Source organism: Chelonoidis abingdonii, chromosome 5 (genome assembly GCF_003597395.2).
Source record: "Chelonoidis abingdonii isolate Lonesome George chromosome 5, CheloAbing_2.0, whole genome shotgun sequence".
Classification (NCBI taxonomy): domain Eukaryota; kingdom Metazoa; phylum Chordata; order Testudines; family Testudinidae; genus Chelonoidis; species Chelonoidis abingdonii.
The window spans coordinates 110,440,376-110,459,719 of record NC_133773.1 but is presented as its reverse complement, the minus strand read 5'-3'; the positions used below and the strand labels follow the sequence as shown (position 1 = coordinate 110,459,719).

General features: G+C 41.8%; 1 protein-coding gene across 1 annotated transcript in view; it reads right to left on the bottom strand.

Moving 5' to 3' along the window:
* Positions 1-19,141, bottom strand: part of PPARGC1A (PPARG coactivator 1 alpha) — a 505,574-nt gene extending 486,433 nt beyond the window's left edge. The window contains exon 1 of the mRNA XM_032795540.2: positions 18,830-19,141. Coding sequence (XP_032651431.1) covers positions 18,830-18,916 — 87 coding nt within the window. The 5' untranslated portion in view covers positions 18,917-19,141. The remainder of the gene's footprint in view (positions 1-18,829) is intronic.
* Between the last annotated feature and the right edge of the window lie 203 nt (positions 19,142-19,344).

Here is a 19,344-nt window from a genome sequence, read left to right as displayed (position 1 = left end):
AAACCCTTGGGGCACTCCACTTGATACCAGCCGCCAACTAGACATGCAGCCATTAATCACTACCCGTTGAGCCCAATGATCTAGCCAGCCTTCTATCCACCTTATAGTCCATTCATTCAGGCCATACTTCTTTAACTTGCCGGCAAGAATGTAATTAAAAATCATGGGGGAAATCCCGGCTCCAATGAAGTGTATTGTCATTGACTTTAGTAGGCCCAGGATTTCACCCCATATCATAATGCATACATATGCACACGTTTCCCTAATTTTATTCTCAGAAAAAGCTAAATCATTTTTGTTGAAACCTTCACACACACACACACACACACACAAAATTCAGCCCAAAGCAGACACGCAACATGGAAAATTTCAGCCCATACAGTTAAAGTTCAACAAAATTATAAGCAACTGAAAACAGGATCTTATCATGGATAGTGCTAGGCAACTTTAACTGCAGACATCACTACTGGAGCAACCTATAATAGATTGCATTATTTATGGGATTTATGTGCATGGCTGGTACAACAAACCGGTGTTAGATTGTGGTAATGTCTCTGCCCTTCTCAGACTGCTGACCAGCAGGTGTATTCACTTATGAAAAAACTTGAGAACCACTGCCCTGTTTGTTGCTTATTTCTGTAGTGAAATGTATCATCTTACCTCCTTTCCAAAACTCTAGTTATGCTGCATACTCTTTGAAAACATGCAATGTTTTTCACACAAACTCTACCAGTGGGTGCTAATCCAAGACTCCAAATGCACTCGGCTGCACGTAGGACAGTTTACACACCTCTGAGGAGAAAGCATCATCCATGATATCTCAGACATATGGATTTGGTTGGCTCCACAGCAATTGTTATGCAACACTCCCTTAACAGTCTTTTTCCAAATAAAAAAATGTGACTATTTTACAAGACAAAGATGTACAGTAAATAATATGATCAATCTTTTTGGTATTAGTATTGTTGGTTTACACTTATAGCATTCTTAGTCAGGTGGCATGGTACCTGCTGGATGAGACTATAGTTTTGTTTCAGCATGAAGGTTTAGAGATTATTCTGAAGACTCTTGTACATCTGAGGTTTTACTATGTACCACATTGTGCAGCTTTAGCGCACGCACATTGTTCTCTTGTTCCAGGATGCTCTGATTAATAGCTTTCCCTTTCATAACACACTTATCTGCAACAAGAGTAACAAAAATTAAATGAGTTGCTGCCAACTTTATTTGCATCCTTCACCATTTATTTGCTGTGACATTCAAAAAAAAATTTAGAATGAAATAATACCACTGACACAGTTTTCATATAAAAGGCATCTCTTCTCCAGAATACTTGTATTGTGCTTGCTAGCAAATTTTAAAACAGATAAAGGCAAAAATTTCAGCCAAGATAGAAATATGCATGTTAAAAATATTATGAAGGAAAGCATACAAAATGACAAATATTTTCCAGAGAAGTTCTCATCTAGACATTCCGTTGAATGAGGAAACATGCAACAGAAATGAAAAATTAAAAGAGCAAACAAAATGTGACAGGTGTAAAGTATATGTACACCTAGTTTTTTTAAAAGGAATATTGTCTGCTGATCAGAATGGCCAAATAATAATTTTAAAGTGTAATATGCTGAAAAAGTGAAGCACTCACACTTGTTAATTTACTATTAAAAATGGTGACCAAATATCAATTTAAACACTTTGTTTTAATATTCTCTTATTTTTATTTCCCAGTTCCCTTAAAAATAAGGGTGCATATTCTTTTTGTGATGGACAGGCACACCCATAAGTTTCCCAATAATGATGCAGGTGTTCCCTATCTGTCCAATTTCTTTCCCATGCAAATATCCTCCCTTTCTAATATATCTTCTCAGTCTCAAATAAAAAAAATAAAGGTCTATTTCATAAACTTCCCTTGGTAACAGTACTTCCCAAAACACCCAGATATCTGTGTTCACAGCTGGAAATAGTTCAACCACTGGTAGCCAAAGTAAGGCTCCAGTATGTTAAGACAACCTAACCAAAAACTGCATCCCAAAGAAAAATACCATGCCAGCACAATCTGAACATTTATTCAAATGAACAGAGCATTTATTTATAGTAAAAAACGATGAGTGATAATAGCACCATGATATCTTAAAAGAATGGTTAGGAGTACATCTTGTTTGAAAGATACCATGGTTGAGGACAGGCAATGTACACACAAACGTATTTACCTATCAAGCAGATTATAATTCTGTTCAATTAATCTAAAGAAGTTTCTATGTAAATTATTTTTAACGCAAGTGTTATTAGGAGTGTCAGAAAAATCAGTTAACAATGGTGCCCTAACTCTACAGAAACAAAGGTCTTTCAGAAATAGAAATAAGATTATGCCATTTCTTCTACTGCGTTTATTCTAAAAATGACATCAAAGAAGCATGGACTTTTTTTTTTGTGGTTGTGATATCACAGAGAAAAGTATTATTTTCACAGCTTCTTGTGTAGCTGGAGCCTCCATGCTTGTGCACACTATATGCTGTTATCAGTTTCTATCCTTGCATATGAATAATTTTAATCCTCTAGCAATTATCAGCCTTTTGGACCAAAATAAAAAAATCTTAAGCACAACCTTATTTTTGTTAACTAATTCAGTGAGCAGTTCATTTACTCGTTATTTTACGAGGCTTAAATATTTAATTTTGTGTTTGTCCCATTTAAGATCCTTTTCTCGGCTGTGATTGTTTCCTGTCATCATTTTTTTTTTTAAATCTGCTTATGATCCAGGTGAAGTTTCCTATCTTCTAGTATCTTTCTTGCATGGCTTTTATCATTATACATAACTGCATTTTTAATGTGCCACCTTTCATTCTAGTACACATCTCAGTTTACATATTTCTTAAAGATTATTTGCATATCCATCTAATAAAGAAATAGATTAAAATTTTAAACCATTAGCAATAATCATTACTGTGATCTAGGCTACGATTTCCTGATCGCCTCACTGTTTTCTCCACACTTTCTTGGACTTATTGCCATAGGTTCGAAGGCCAGAACGAACCACTGTGATCATCGAGTCTGACCTCTTGTACAGCACAGGCCATGGAACATGCCCCAGGTAATTCTTGGAGCATGTTCTGTTAGAGAAACATGCAATCTTGATTTAAAAATGGTCAGAGATGGAGAATCTACCACAACCCTTGGTAAACTGTTCCAATGGTTAATTACTATCATGGTTAAAAATCGATGTCTTATTTCCAGTCTGAACTTGTCTAGCTTCAACTTCCACCCACTGGATCATGTTATGCTTTTTTCTGTAAGACTGAAGAGCCCATTATCTTTCCCCATGTAGGTAATTACAAACTGTAATCAAGTCTTTGCTAAAATATTACAATGATTTATATAATACTGATAGTATGCTAGGCACAACTCCTCAAAAGTGTTTAGGCACTTAACTCCCTAGCCTAGCACTCCCATGGTAGTTAGGAGCCTTAATTCCCTTTGAGGAGACAAGATCCCTGTCCTGAACATCCAATCATCTAAAACCCTAATCCAGCACATCACTTCAACACCTGTTCAGTTTTAAACGTGTGCAATTCTACTGACTTCATTGGCAGTACTCAAGCATTTACTCTAAAGCACATGGCTAAGTGGTTTACTGGATCAGGAAAGTAAACAAAGTGCAAAGAGAGGTAAGAAGAGACAAAGAAAGAGTATGAACGTACAGTCAACATTTAGCATATATCACTTAATGCCATAACTTCTTGTTTGAAGCTTTTTAAAATATGTAGAGTATTTCTGTCTTTGAGTTGAGTTTTACAGGTCTCTTATTTCTCTTGAGTTTGCAAATTCTTTAGAGCAGGGACCCAGTCTGTGTATCTATGAAGCAATGTATAGCTTATGTAGTGTTAGCCAACTAACCCTTCAGTAACAGAAAATGTAATAATAATTCAACAGGTGTCCAGCCTGAACTTTGGGTGTCCTGATAACAATTAAAATTACAACTCCATACTACCCAAGATCTACAAACCTGGAAATCCTGGACACCCCATCATCTCAGGCATTGACACTCTCACTGAAAGACTGTCTGGATATGTGGACTCTCTACTCAGACCCTATGCCACCAGCACTCCCAACTATCTCCGTGACACCACTGATTTCCTGAGGAATTCTTACAAGCATGGTCGCTTCCAGAAAACACCATCCTAGCGCACCATGGATGTAGAGGGCTCTCTACACAAACATCCCACAACAGTGGAATACAAGTGGTCAGGAACAGTATCCTGATGATGCCAGCACAACTGGCTGCTGAGCACTCTGTGCCTGATATCCTGACACCACAACTATTTCAACATGTGTATGGACCATATATAATCATCCAATCAGTGGCTACCACTATGCGCGCAGAGCATGGCCCAATATGCATATTTTTATGGCTGACCTGGAACAACGCTTCCTTTCTGCTGCTCGTCCATTCACGTCCTTCTACTTTACGCTACACTGATGACGTCTTCTCACATCTCGGACCCATGGGAGGAAGATCTGGAAAATTCCACACAATTTCAACAGCTCACCCCATATCACCTCAGCCTGGACCAGATCTACACGGGAGTCAACTTCCTAGACCATGTTGTGCAACCAAATAAGGCAGATGGTCACATTGAAGACACCATCCCGGGATACAGAAAAACCTACGACCCGTGCTATGCCATACCGTTCATGCCTCCAAGACTTCCATCCCGGGCACATCACACGTCATTGTTACAGCCCACGCACTGAGGTAAACGCATCTGCTCTAACCCACATGAGAGGTACCTCCTAACACCTACAAATCTCCACCAATCATTCTCAGAACTACAAATACCACAGGATGGCAATTAAGAAACAGTATTCAACAGATGCCAGCATGCTCCCAGAAGTCCTCACCCTACTCGCATAGACATGCCCAATGTAGACAGAAACAAACGTGACTCCCTGCCAATCAGATGAACAGTAGTCCCAGCTTAAAACTCCCCTCCTAATGTCATCATCATGGCGCCATCAAACAACCCATTCCGACTCATGACCCCACACTTTCATGGCCTTGGTGGCAGGCCAGTCTCGCCCACAGACAACCTGCCAACCTGAAAACAACTTCTCACCAGTAACTGCACACCGCACCATATGTAACTCTAGCTCAGGAACCAATCCATGCAACAAACCTCTGTCCCAACTTTCTGCCCACATATCTACACCAGCAAATACCCATCACAGGACCTAACCAGATCAGCCAACCACCCTCACCGGTTCATTCACCTGCATGTCCACCAATGTAATATATGCCATCATATGCCAGCAATGCCCCTCTGCTATGTACATCGGCCAAACTGGACAGTCGCTATGGAAAAGGATAAACGGACACAAATCAGATATAGGAATTGGCAATATACAAAAACTGTAGGAGAACACTTCAACCTCCCTGGCCACACTTTAGCAACCTTAAGTGGCCATCCTGCAGCAAAAAAACTTCAGCACCAGACTTCAAGAGAAACTGCTGAGCTTTCAGTTCATCTGCAAATTTGACACCACCAGCTCAGGATTAAACAAAGACTGTGAATGACTTGCCACTACAGAACCTCAGTTTCTCCTCCCTTGGTTTTCACACCTCAACTGCTAGAACAGGGCCTCATTCTCCATGATTGAACTAACCTCGTTATCTCTAGCTTGCTTGCATATATATATATACCTGCCCCTGGAAATTTCCACTACATGCATCTGACGAAGTGGGTATTCACCACGAAAGCTCATGCTCCAAAATGTCTGTTAGTCTATAAGGTGCCACAGGATTCTTTGCTGCTGCAACCCCATTGGTATCATTATATAAACTTTCACCCCAAAAACAAGGAAGATGGGCCTTGCAGTGTGTCCAGAAGATTTAAAAATCCAGACTTTACAGACAAAGGAGTAAAGCAAATTCCATTTGAGAGACCTTCACACCCAACACAGTCATTTACATAGCTCAAGATGGAGCCCTGTCATGGTAATCTGCCTTTCTTAGAATGCCACACAGTCATCTACTGGGTAACCAAGCCCCAAACCATTTAGGGATTTAAGTTTAAACACAGCACCTTGGATTGTATGTTTCACTATTCCCATTTTGTCACTTTTTAAAAATCGTAATTATTATTATTTCTTAAATGGAGCAGCTCAGATTTAGGGAATAAGTAGAGGGGAAAGTGGGGGAAAGGAAGGTAGCTTTAGTCTTTTTAAGGAAAGTATTATTGTTTATCTGTAATAGAGTAGCAAGCTCAGTGTGCTAGAGGCTGTACGTTCATATACAGTATATTCCTGAGGGAATTCTGTGCCAAAAAACTAAAAATTTTATGCCAAAAAAATAAAAATTCTGCTTATTTTGTCAGTAAATAAACATGGAGGCTCCAGCATGGCAGTGGGGAGCACAAGCCACTGGCTGCATGGGGGTGAAAGATCACTCTGCAGACCTCCACTCCCAGACACAGACCTGGCGGTGAGGCTGCACCAGACCTGGGGCCCTGCCCATTCATGCCAGGTGTGCCAAAATAGCAAGTGAGAGAGTCAGAATCTTATACGCACACCTAGCCCTGGCCCCCAATCTAGGTGTGGGGTTAGCAGGCTCATCCCGGCAGGATCCAAGTGTGGAGGGGCTTAGTGTGGGGGGATCCAGGTGTGGAGCAAGAGAGTTCTCTGTAAGGAAACCTGAGTCCTGGGGGGTTAGTGGAAGGTACAGATATAGATATGGGTTTGGGAGAAGGGGAGGATCTGGATGCACAGAGGTGTATTTGGGGGTTCCAGGTGTGGGGGATAAGGTTCGATGGGGTGGTCTGGGTGCTGGGGGAGTTGGGGTCCAGGTGAGGGGATGGGGCTCATCAGGGTAGGAGTTTGAATGCCGAAGGCTCACCAGGGGTGATCTGGATGCACAGGTGGGAGGTTAGATGTAGGAGAGGGGCTCAGTAGGGGGTCCAGAAGTAATGGGGTGGGGTGAGGGCTCAGTGGGAGGGTTCTGGATGCACAAGCTTTGGGCACACAGGGGAAAAACTCCCCATACACTGACCCCTCCCCCCACAGCTGAAGGAGCGATAGGGGCAGGAAGCGAGTGAGGCATGTGCAGCCAGGGCGAAGGTTTCTGGAGGTGGGCCTGTCCCAGCCCCAGCTGCTTCTTGCAGAGGGAAGAAGTCCCATCCTCCCCCAGCCACAGCCCAGCCAGGACTAGCAGCTGAGCCCAGCGCAGGGTAGGAGCCAACAGCAGACATGTCCCCAGCCTTATGGTGATTTACTTCTCCGCCAGCTGCTCCAGGCACCCAAAATGCCATGCCCACATGCTCTTCCAACTTCCCTTTGCTTCCCCATCAGCAAGTCATTTTTCTGCAGACAAGCAAATAAATCTGAAAGGGGACATGAATTCTGCATGCATGCAGTGGCACAGAATTCCTCCAGGAGTAACAGTAAAAAAAAAAAAAAAAAAAAAGCCTTCCTATAATAATCTATAATCTAAAAGGAGATGATGGGTTTGGTACTGAGATGCAAAATATGTAAGTTTTAGTTAAGATGATAGCTGATACATATCTAGTTTGCTCCATGGTTTCTTAAATGTAAAAAAAATAAGCAAAAACTTACTGACTCGTTTGTTTTAATCATCATGTAGAAAAAAAAAGTCTTGAAAAGAGGTTATTAGCTGTGTGGACCAACTCAGGAAGAGTATCTAAGCATAGGGTAAAGTGCAGAAAGAGCATCCAGATGGCTCTGACGCCTTGTCTACACTACAGGGGAAATTCAATCTAAGCTATGCAATTTGAGTTACGTGAATAGCGTGACTAAAATCTACATCGCTTAGGTCTACTTACCATGAGGTCCACGCTACACGATGTTGACAGGAGACGCTCTCCTATCGACTCCCCCTACTCTTCTCGATCCGGTGGAGTACAGGAGTCGACGAGAGAGTAATCTGTGGTCGATTTAGCGGGTCTAGTGAAGACCCGCAAAATCGACTGCCGATGCATCCATCACTGCTTGTCAATCCCCCAGTAAGTGTAGACAAGTTCTGAGAAAAGCAATCAAAAAGGGCACCAAGTATGGCATCATTAGCAGAATGGAAGGTGTGGTGGCACAGCAAGAAACAAGGCTATAGAAACAGAGAGGCCAAACTGTACATGGGCTCAAATAGAAAGATAAGAAGTTTAAACTTGATGCACTGGAGAAGGACTCAGACAATGGATTTTAAAAGGAGGGGCGGGGTAGGAGGAACAGACAAATCAGTAAGACAGGAAAGTTATCGTAGCAGCTGTATTTATATCAGCTATATGAATGTGAGGTGGATGTCAGGGAAACCAGAAAGGAGGAAAACAGAGAAATCAAGATGAGAAATAATAAGGGCCTGGCAAGAGTTTCATATAGTCAGAAAGAAAGTCCAGATATTAGAATGTTGAGGAGAAAGAAGTGCTAAGAGATATGTGGCGAGGAAGGAGTTGAAGATGAAAAATGAAAATGAGACAGATGAAATAAAGTAATCGCTCTCTATTTAGTGGGGAAGGAAAGCAAGCAACAGATGGCATCACGAAGGCGAAGGCATTTAATGCCTATTTTGCTTCAGTCCTCACTGAAAAGTTTAATTAATATTAACAAGGAACATAATCCAGAATAGGGAAAGAAAGTTGGAGGTATTCAAATCAGAAGAGCCTGACAAAATTCACCCTAGGATATTTAAGGAACTAGCTGAATCAATCTTGGAAACATTAGCCATTATCTTCAAAAACTAATGGAGGAAAGGTGAGATCCCAGAGGGCTGGAGAAGAGCAAACATAGTATCCATGTTTAAAGAGAACAGCAAAGAGGGCATGGAGAACTGTAGACCAGTCAGCTCAACTTTGATACCTGGAAAAATACCAGAACAAATTATTAAACAATCAGTCTGTAAGCACCTAGACAATAATGGGGTAATAAGTAATAGCCAAGAACAAATCATGCCAAACCAATCTAATTTCCTTCTTTGACAGAGTTACTGGCGTAGCAGATGGGAGGAAGCTGTAGACATGATATATCTTGATTTTAGTAAGGCTTTTGATCTCTCACGTGAAATTCTCATAAGCAAACTAGGAAAACATGTTCTAGATGATACTACTGTAAAGTAAATGCATAATTGGTTGAAAGACTGTACTCAAACAGTAGTCATTAATGGCTCACTGTCAAAATGGGAGGACATTATCTGGTGGGGCCCCAAAGGGGTCTCTTCTGGGTCCGGTAGTGTAACAAGAGAACTGAATTTGACTAAACTGCGGCCATTTTGCGTATCCAGCCACTATTAGCTGAAAACCAAATACCATATAGTTGGGAAAATTTGTTAGGGCTCTTCTAGGCAAGACCAAACAGCTGCATGACTGCAGTTTTGCTAATCAGAATGGGAGGACAGGACAGAGAGTTAATGTACCATGAGAATGGAAGGGAGTATGTGGATAGCTGCTCTTGGACCTGAGTGCCCCTGACATACAAGTTTTAGTGTTATGACTAGGAATGCTTTGCTGATAAGAGATAATGACTAATTTGCTGACCAGTGACCAACCCACTCGGGGTTACTATGGTGACCGATGAGGAAACACTAAGAGTTATGTGCTTTGTTGAAGCTAACTATACAAGTTTAAGTAAAAGAGTACATCTTGGAGCAGTTTGTAGCAGCTTTTCTTTGAGCAGAGACTGACATCCTCTCCCCAGCAACTGGATGGAAGGAGGGCTCCCTGGAAGCCGAGTAGTTGCCCACTCAAAACTATCTCAGACTTTGGGTAACTATGCTTGGGGTGCTCTACAACTATTGCCATTGCATATATATGTGTGTGTGCGCACGCTTGAGACTCAAAGAAAGAGCTGTGGGTTAAAGCACTCTTGCTTGTACCAATCATTTAGCAGATGGAGGAGCTGTGTCCCCATTGACTTATTCCTGACACCTCCTGAAGAAAACAAGTTAAGTTACCACAGTTTTGGGTTCTGAAACCCCTGAATAACAGTACTATTCAACATTTTCATTGTCGACTTGGATAATGGAGTGGAAAGTATGATTATAAAATCTGCAGTTGACACTAAGATGAGAGAGATTTCAAGCACTTTGGAAGACAGGGTTAGGATTCAATATGACCTTGACAAATTAGAGAATATTTCTGAAATCAACAAGATTAAATTCAATAAAGACAAGTGCATAGTATTACACTTAGAAAGGAAAAATCAAATGCATGAATACAAAATGAGAAATAACTGGCTATGCAGTAGTACTGCAGAAAAAGAATTTGGGGATACAGTGGATCACAAATATAATATAAGCCAACAACATGATGCAGTTGTGAGAGAGGCTAATACCATTCCTGGGTACATGAACAGAAACATTGCATGTAAGACACAGTAGGTAATTGTCCTACTCTACTGTGTATTGGTCAGGCCTCAGCTGGAGTAATGCGTTTTGGGCACTATGTTTTCAGAAAGATGTGGACAAATTGGAAAGAGTCCAGCAGAGAACAAAAAAATAATAATAATAATTAAGGGTATAGAAAACCTGACCTATAAGGAAATGTTAAAACTACTGGTTATGTTTAGTCTTGAGAAAAGACTAAGGGGGTGTGGGACACCTGTTGTAGTCTTCTAATATGTTAAGGGCTTTTATAAGAAGGATGGTGATCAACTGTTCTCTGAAGGTAGTACAAGAATTAATTGGCTTAAATTGCAGTAAGGGAGATTTAGGTTAAATATTAGGAAAAACTAACAAGGGAGGATGTGGAATATCCATCACTGGAAGGTTTTTAAGAACAGGTTAGATAAACACCTTCAGGGATGATCTAGCTATATTTGGTCCTGCCTCGGCACCAGGGGCTGGACTAGATGAACTCTCATGGTCCCTTCCAGCCAGCTATGATCCTCAGGTTATGGTCCTACATGACATGGAAGGGGTGTTTTTGTCACAAATGATACAGAACGGGTGGGAGTGGTGAGCGTTTCTGAGGAAAAGTAAATTTATTTTGGCCAACGAATTTATTTTGGCCAAGAATTAACCACTTAAATGTATAAAACAGACAAGAACAGGACTGAGCAATTGACAAAGGAAATGGCACTTCATTGAGAGACCCAAACCAAAATAAGCACAATACAGTGAGTATTGGAAAGAAGGTTGTTAGTAGGAGGCATATAGTACATATTGCCATGATAGCATCCACCAGTTCAATGGTGTATTGTCTTGTGTTGCTCTTCCCCATCCCTGCTGCATATAGAGCCTGATATAAAGCCCATTGAAGCCAATGAAGAATCTCCTATCAGCTTCAATGGAGTTTGGATCAGGCCCTATATGCAGCTTGCTGATAATTAGCATCTGTGCAAAGTGCAGCCCAATATTTTCCTATTTTGAAAGAGATATGTGGGTAAATAACTATGCAATCAATTCATAACACAGACAAAATGCAGTTTACAAGATGCTGGTATTATGTATAAATGTGTATTTTGTGAGGGAGGGGTCACAGCCTCTTGTGAACAATTACTAATTGAATTACTAATTCAATAAACATTGTTTTTTAAAAAACTAATTATTTGTTACAATAACCAGCTACTACTGCCACTTCGTATGTGGAGATTTGTGAACTATTTCCATTTGAGAAGTAATTGATTCCATTTTTATCATTTGCACGAGTTTATATGGCTGTTCTCATCCAAAGAGCTGATAACATCTATTTGCTGCAAATTATATATTATAATTCTTAATTCAAAAGCTGTACTGGAAAACAAAATGCTAAATTTATGCTGTAAATGGAAGTATAGAACCTTAATCATTCATTGTTAACATTGGAATTCATTTTATTATTTGCAAGAATAATTTAATTAAAACTGTGGAGAATGTGTGTGTGTGTGTGTATATAAAAATACCAAAGTTTCAAACATATTCACGCTATATGACAGGTGATGAAATGAACCTCTTCTCTTCATGCTGACATGAACCAGACTGTTTTGGGAGCGTATGGAGGTCTTATGATTAAAGCCCAGGACTGCGAGTCAGGAGACTGTTTCTATTCTTGGTTCTCCAACAGATTTCCCATATATGCTCTTGCACAAGACACTTGGGCTCAAGTTTTCAAGTGTCTACAGGTGCCTAAACTGCAGCATATGGAGTGTGATTTTCAGATATGCTGATCACCTGCAGCTCCCAGTGACTTCAAATAGAGCCACAAATAGTCAGCATCTCCTCCAAAAATGATACCCAAAACCAGTGTCCACTTTTGAAAATATTGCCCTTAATCTGCCTGCACTTCAGTTTCATCTATAAAATGGAGATAATACTACTTACTTACCCCAACAATATGCCCCTGAAACTTAATTAATGTTTATAAATAGCACTGGGATCCTTAGGTATAGAGCACTTTAAAAGTATTATTCTCCCTTCCTTTTCAGCACTAAATTTTACAGCACTAAATTTCAAACCTATGAAGAGATTTGCTCACAAAGCAAAGAGAAGCATAAGATGGAACAAAAAAACAAAACAAAAAAAAAACACGCAGAAATGTGCAACTGCTTTTCCACATTTCATTTAGCCTCTACACCAAAATTTATGTCAGGTTTTCTGCTATGTAGGTCCGTTGTGCTGATATCCCTCAGTGATACCTTCTGGTCATGGCGAGACTAACCCAATCTCAGGCATCCACACTGCCTCAGGAAAAAAAATATTACAAAACTCATTAGCTTTTGGTAAATCAGGTCAGATTACTATAATCTAAATGATAAAGATCAGGTAATATTTTTGAAAATGTGTACACATTCCTCAGTAAGACTTCATCTATAAATGAGGATCTCAAAGCTTGAAGTACATAGTTCTAACTCCTGCAGCTCATTTTTGGATATCTATATAAAAAGAAATATTAAAATACAATTGTCTCAAAAAATGAAAATCCTCTCAGGTGCTCCCCCTCACCCAAAAAGTCACACTGTCTCACGTAGTAAATCATTTTACTGTTGCCCTTTTATATTTAATACCCTTCTGCAGTACACATTTATCTCTACACTAGCAGAGCGTACTCATTGATTTCCTATGGTCTCTCTAGAAGAAGGTTCTGCTTCCCTGATGATGAGTACAAAGAGTGGATGACCCCATTCTCATTCCAATGCAAACCCTGCACTTTTACATTTCTGCGTAGACCATATGAACGTGCGACCAGCTAAGAACTCTCTGCACTCTTCCTACAGAATGCATAGCTGCTGTAACTACAGGCATTTTTTCCTCCTTTATGCAACGGTATTTTTAAAGACCACAGTCTAAGTCGTGAACCACTGAAATGCATTCATTTATCAGGAACATAACTGTACCTTGCAAACTGTAGCTAAAACTTCTGTTCTAAACCAATATTCCAAAATAACATATTATCCCTTTTGTGTATCTGTTTTAAACTAACATTATTTTGCTCTACTGTACCATTATTTTGCTGTTTTGCTCGGGGACATGAGGAAATGGTATGCACCCAGTTTAAATCATATTTATTTGCCAGATAAAACTGGCATCAGGAACCTACTTCCTTTTTACATCCAGGATGCAGATGGGTTTAATAAACAATAAAATGATTTTTATTTTGAAAATTGGACAATCATTTTATTTGACAAACCTAGCAAATGATTTTAAAATCAACAGTTACTACTGATCACAAATTTTTAAAAATATTTTTGTGTGGAACTGTAAAAACATTATATTTGTTTAATACCTGAAATAATTGTTTCAAAAAAACAAACAAAAAATCCTTCAACTGTGATACTAAGGACACCTTAAATTATTCAAAATGAAAGATTTTAAAATCCAAATGACATTTAATCAAGTATGCTATTTATTTACTTTTTGTACTATTTTGTTTATTCAACGGAAGAGTGTCTTGTCAGTTTCACTTTCAGTTTTACTTTGTTTCACTTTTTGGTTCTTATGTACTGTGAACATAGTGCCACTTGGATTGCAAAAGACACAGGAAAATCTTTAAATTCAAGATTAACACTTTTTTAATTTTTTTAAACATCACAAAGCCCATCTGTTAACAACAGATTAGGTTTTTTGCTTAATAAAAAAAGTTGTACAGAGCCTCAACTCTGGCTCTTATCTATTAGACATTGTCTTTTTAATCTCCAGAAACATTGGTACAAATATTCCTCAGATTACAACTGAAAATAAATGAAAGTATCAATCCAGTGTTTTACAGACTTCGGTGATGGCGGGGGGGAGAGAAACACACACACACACACACACAGTACCACAATGAACAGTCTTTTTTTTGCCATTAATAAGAAGTCCCAGTCCACAAAAACCTAAGACACGTTGCTGGCAGGGCAAACTGAGGAAATCTGTACAGCATTTCACTCAACACTTGGTTACCTCATATACACAGACAGTACCTATTGGCAGTATGCACAAATACTTACACAGAATTTTTTAAAACTGCAGAAAGTCTAAAGTCTGAGGATCAGACCAAAAAGGCCAGAAATACTGAAAGCACAGCTGAATCAAAGGTATGATTTGACTATGGGCCAAAACACAAGCTGAGCCATTGGAGTTACTTTTAACACAGGAAGGAGAAAATGCATAAAGCAAAGTATTAAATTCAGTCCAATACCCAGGAAGTATTGACAAAATGCTCTCACTGGATTGTTTTTTCCTTGGCTATTCCATATTCAGAAACGCACACAGAGCCAAGCCACAGAAACAGCTCTAAGCTCAAGCTTTCAACTACTTACCTACTTCCACTGACTGCTTTCAATAGAAGTGTTTATATAACTATTACCATGTTTAAAAATAGTACAAAGAGGAAGAGGGGCCTAACTAACAAGCATACAGCTTAGAGTTCCAACGGGAATCAGTGCCTGCATGATCAGATAGCATATAAGGGAGAGTACTCCCTCAAAATATCATAGTTTTATATTTCCACTACAGGGATTTTCTTGAAGAGGAAAGACCAGGTTTAAACCCGCAATTGAAGTTTTTAATAGTTCTTTTCCTTTTAGAGGTTCCTAAAGCACCTCACATCACTACACAGATTCAACACCACTGCATTGCAGCTCCTTCTGGGGTGGACAGCAGCAGTTAACTAGTGCACAGAACATTAATCAACAGCGAGAGGAAGGAGAAATTATGAACACCACTAGGTTAGACCTTTTCTCTGAGAAAACCCATAGCCTTTTTGGTAGGGATAGGGTAAGCAGAAATAATGGTTAATTTTTCATGACTATTTAATAAGATGAAAAGAGAATTTCAGTTAGCCAGTTAGTCTCACTTGGTTTCTATTGGGAAAATGTCCATAAAAATCACCCCCAGAACTGCTAGCTTTGTTGAGTCTCAGAGAAGTCAAAGAATCAATCAACCTAAAGACAATTGGTTCCTTCACTTCAGGGAGGGAACCTTGTACCATTCTGTAAGTAGAGAATTTCAGTCTCCAAGGTTGGCAGTCCAAACTTTGAATACCACTAAATTCTCTTTAAAAAATTAAGAGAAAAAAAAACCTTTAGTACACAGGTGTTATTTTTAGAGTTCTCTTTAATAATAGAAAAATATGACAAGCATAACTACAACAGACTTTCATTTTCATGCAGAGTGCCTTGGAACAGGGTTCAAAATAGATTTCTTGGTACAGTCTCCAAATATAAATTTTCCAGATATGGCTTCCTTGTGATTTTATTTTTCAGTTTTATATAAAATACAAACGTTATTTCTAAGAACATTACCAACAAATCACCCCTCCACAGCCAATGCTGAAAGATGAACTGCAATGATATGTCAAAAATGCAAAAATTAAAACTCTTAAACCAAAGGTTTAAGTCATAGAGTAATTGTCCTACTTCTTATTTCAAAATTGCTAGTTTTTATATAGTGTTTACAGGAGAATTCACTTTATTCTTCTTCATTTGGTTGTTTATATTGTGAAGTGTTATTTTTATTACATTTATTAAAAACATGGCTTGTGATGCCAGGAAGAAATCTCCTTAGTGAGGTATGGTTGAACTGCTATTGATATTGTACAAAGGATCCTTTTACAGGGTACTAGATACTGAGAGTGCATCATATTGATTTAGGAATAAAAAGCTATTTTTTCAGTAGAGTCAACTCTTCTTTCATAAGCACTTTGTAACGCTTTAAGGTTTGAGGGCTTGTTTTTTTAAAAATTGAAGTGGAGTAAACAAAACAAATTAGATTTGAGCAACGTTGCTATATTTAGTGAGAAAAAATGGTTTGTAAGCTTTTTTGGCTGCAGCTCAGATAAAAAACCATTAATATGTCTGGCTCTCAAATTTAGAGCACGTCTACTTTTTAAGTGTTAAAAAACATATACAAACTGATTTTCAGCAATACTGGATTAATTTTCTGATTATATATCAGCACTGATCATCCTATTGCTAATTTTCATTTGGGTGAATCTGGTTGTTTTTAATGCTAACAAGAGACTTATAAAATGATAACAGAAGGGAGTTATGAACACAAAAAAAGGTGCGTATCTTAAATTCTTCTTGGGTTAGCCCTTGGAAAAATCTGGTGTGCCCATCTATTCTTGATGCACTGTTGTACCTTGATTATACCTTCTACTCTTCAACTCCCTCCCTAATCATGCATATTTAATTCAAGTTTGTGTACTATATCTTAGAGTTTATATAGTCCTACTAAAAATAGATCATCAGCATCCCACATTATCTTCTGTTTTCCCCTTAGATACAATTCAGCGCAGGTCTCTAGAAGAAAGCAACTACAGATTTGTCAGTAATTCTTCCTAGTTTTCATTGCAGTTTGGCCATACTTTTTTTAAAAAAAGCATAAAAGAATCTAGCATTCAACACAGCTGTCCTTTTATGGAAATACATTTCACTACAGAGTGGAACTAACTTTATCTAAATGAACTGGTTTAGACCTGATTTTATTGTGTGCGTCCTTCTTAGCAATCCCCCCCCCTTTGATTTCCAAGGAGCTTTCCCTTGACTGCTTGCCTTAAATCAGGCATAAACCCTTGTTAGATTACACTAAATGGTGTGGATTAATATATAATGGGAGAAAACAATACACTGTGTATTATGTAAACACACTCGCAGCGGCGGTCCTGCCTTTTAGGGCCAGTGAAAGGCGCAGTCGGTGGGGATCACACAGCAACTTATCATGTTCTATCTGCCCTTTCCTAGTTGGCCGGAGACCCGCGCTTTTGCATTCGGAGAGTCTTTGGTTCAGTGCTTCCCCCAAGGGGCTGGCCTGGCAATCGGGGCTCGCTCCGTGTGCCTCACGCGGCCGATCCCCCGGGGGTCTGGTGGCTCCGCGCACACGCAGACAGCCACGCAATGCCGCCAGGCTTTGCCTTTCACTGAGCACAGCCAGGGTCACCCGCCCCCATGGGTCAACGCAGGCAAAGCCCCCTTGGTCCCGGACCGCCCCAGTGCGGCCCCGTGCCCATGCCCGGAGCAGGCTGGCTACCCACTCGCTCCCGTCTAGCCCCAACCAGGTGCCTCCCAAGTTTGGGCTGAGAAATATCTGCTCCCCCTCGAGCCCCGGGAGTGCGCGGTTCACTCGGCGACTCAAGCGCAGCGGGCAGGCTCCGAGGGGCGCCCAGGCTGGCTGCGGCGGCGGCCGCCGGCTCTCCGGGCTGTGACCTGCCGGTCCGTAGGCAGCGAGGCGCGTGCGGTGTCTGGAGCTCTGGCTGCGAGGGGGGTAACCTTAAACCGGCAGCGGCTCGTTCCGGGAGCTCAGTTTCCTGGAAACCGGCCCTGTGGCCGCACGTTTTTCCATGAGCTCAGCACAGCTCTGCCCCCAGCAGGGCGGGAGCCGCGCAGGCGAGCCTCCCCCGAGCCCCTCCGCCACCTGACACACACACACACACCCCCACCCGGCGCAGCTCCCCGCCTTCTCCCGCCGGCCGGGCTGGGAGAGCTTCCCCCCCGCCTCCCTCCTCGGCCGCAGGCGCTGCTGCCTCCCCCACTCCGTGGTGCAGGTCACCTGCCTGGGGAGCCTGGACATCCACGGCTCAACTTTTCCCACCGCCGCCAGCACAAACCCGCTCCCTTCCCCACCACACGCCCGATGCCGGCGGACTTTCCCCAGCCGGCAGTGGGGGCAGCAGACGACATCCGTTATTTAACTGAAGCCATTCGGGAGGTTCCCAGAATAGCTCTTGACAACCTCAGACGGGGATTTTATTTTTTTTTACCCTTCCCCCTCCTCGCCGCTTTTCAGCCCGCCGCGCACCGCCCCCCCCAGCCTGCGCCTCCTTGCAAGGCCACTTGCTGGGAGATGGGGGGGGGGGGTCTTTGGGATGCACAGGCTGCATTGCATAGTCATCAAACTTAAGTGGTGGTGGGGACTCTGAAGCAGGGAGGAATAATCGGGACTGTTCCCATCCAGACAGGGTCAGTAATTAGGGCATGTGATGCCTATTCAGCCATTTTGGGGGGGCTTCCAAGCACCTTAACAACTCGCAGTTATCCCCTTAAATACGCGCACACACACACACGCACCCCTCAGTGCAAGGCGAAAGGAAGAGCGCAGCCAAAGGGGGACTTGGGAAGGTTGCGCTTGAGTTGTCTTGTTGTGAGTTGTTTCTGGGTAACGCACGGCTCTCCATACAGTGCCAGCACCCGCTCCTAATTCTCCTGCTGCAGCTGCTGCTCCTCAGTCCTCCCAGGAGGGGCTTGGGGGGAGCGGAGAGGAGATCAGGCACATTCCACGTCTCACAAGCGCCTTCTCTCTCGTTTTTGCACCATCCTCCCCCTTTGAATACAAACCCACAGCCAGGGCAAAACCACTTCTCCCCCTCCCCACCTCAGCGTCCCCTGAGGCGCTAAGCGGGTGCAGAGGAGAGCGCTTGGCAGCTCAGCCACCTCTTACCTGGTTGTAGGAGCTCTCCCAGGAGGAGGTGTAGTTGTAGAAGAAGGAAGAGAAGAAGGCATCTTCTGACAGCCCGCAGCCAGCCATCCTCCGGGTGCAAAGCCTCTTCGGCCAGGCAGAGCAGCCTTTGCAAACTCTTGCTTCTTGGTTGAACCGCTGCTGCTCCTGGCGCTGCCACCCCGGCGTGTGCCTAGAGCTTTGCCCTGGCGGCGGCTCGCACGGCGTGTGTGTGAGAGGGAGGGAGGGGGAAGAGACTAGATGGAGAAGAGAAGGGATGTGTGTGTGCGCCTCTGTTTGTAGAGGCACTGAGGAGCCAAAGCCGGAGTCACGTGTACGCGCTCACTCCGACACCGCTGCTGCTAGGGACGCGCTGTGGCTACAGCCCCTAGTCCTAAATCACCAGCGCCAGGTGACCTTTCCGTCCCCACCCACCCTAATTTCCTCCCCGGCACGGCGGGCTGCGCAAGAAAACCAGAGGGCGCTCGCTTGCAGAAACTGCTGCTGCACCAAAGCAA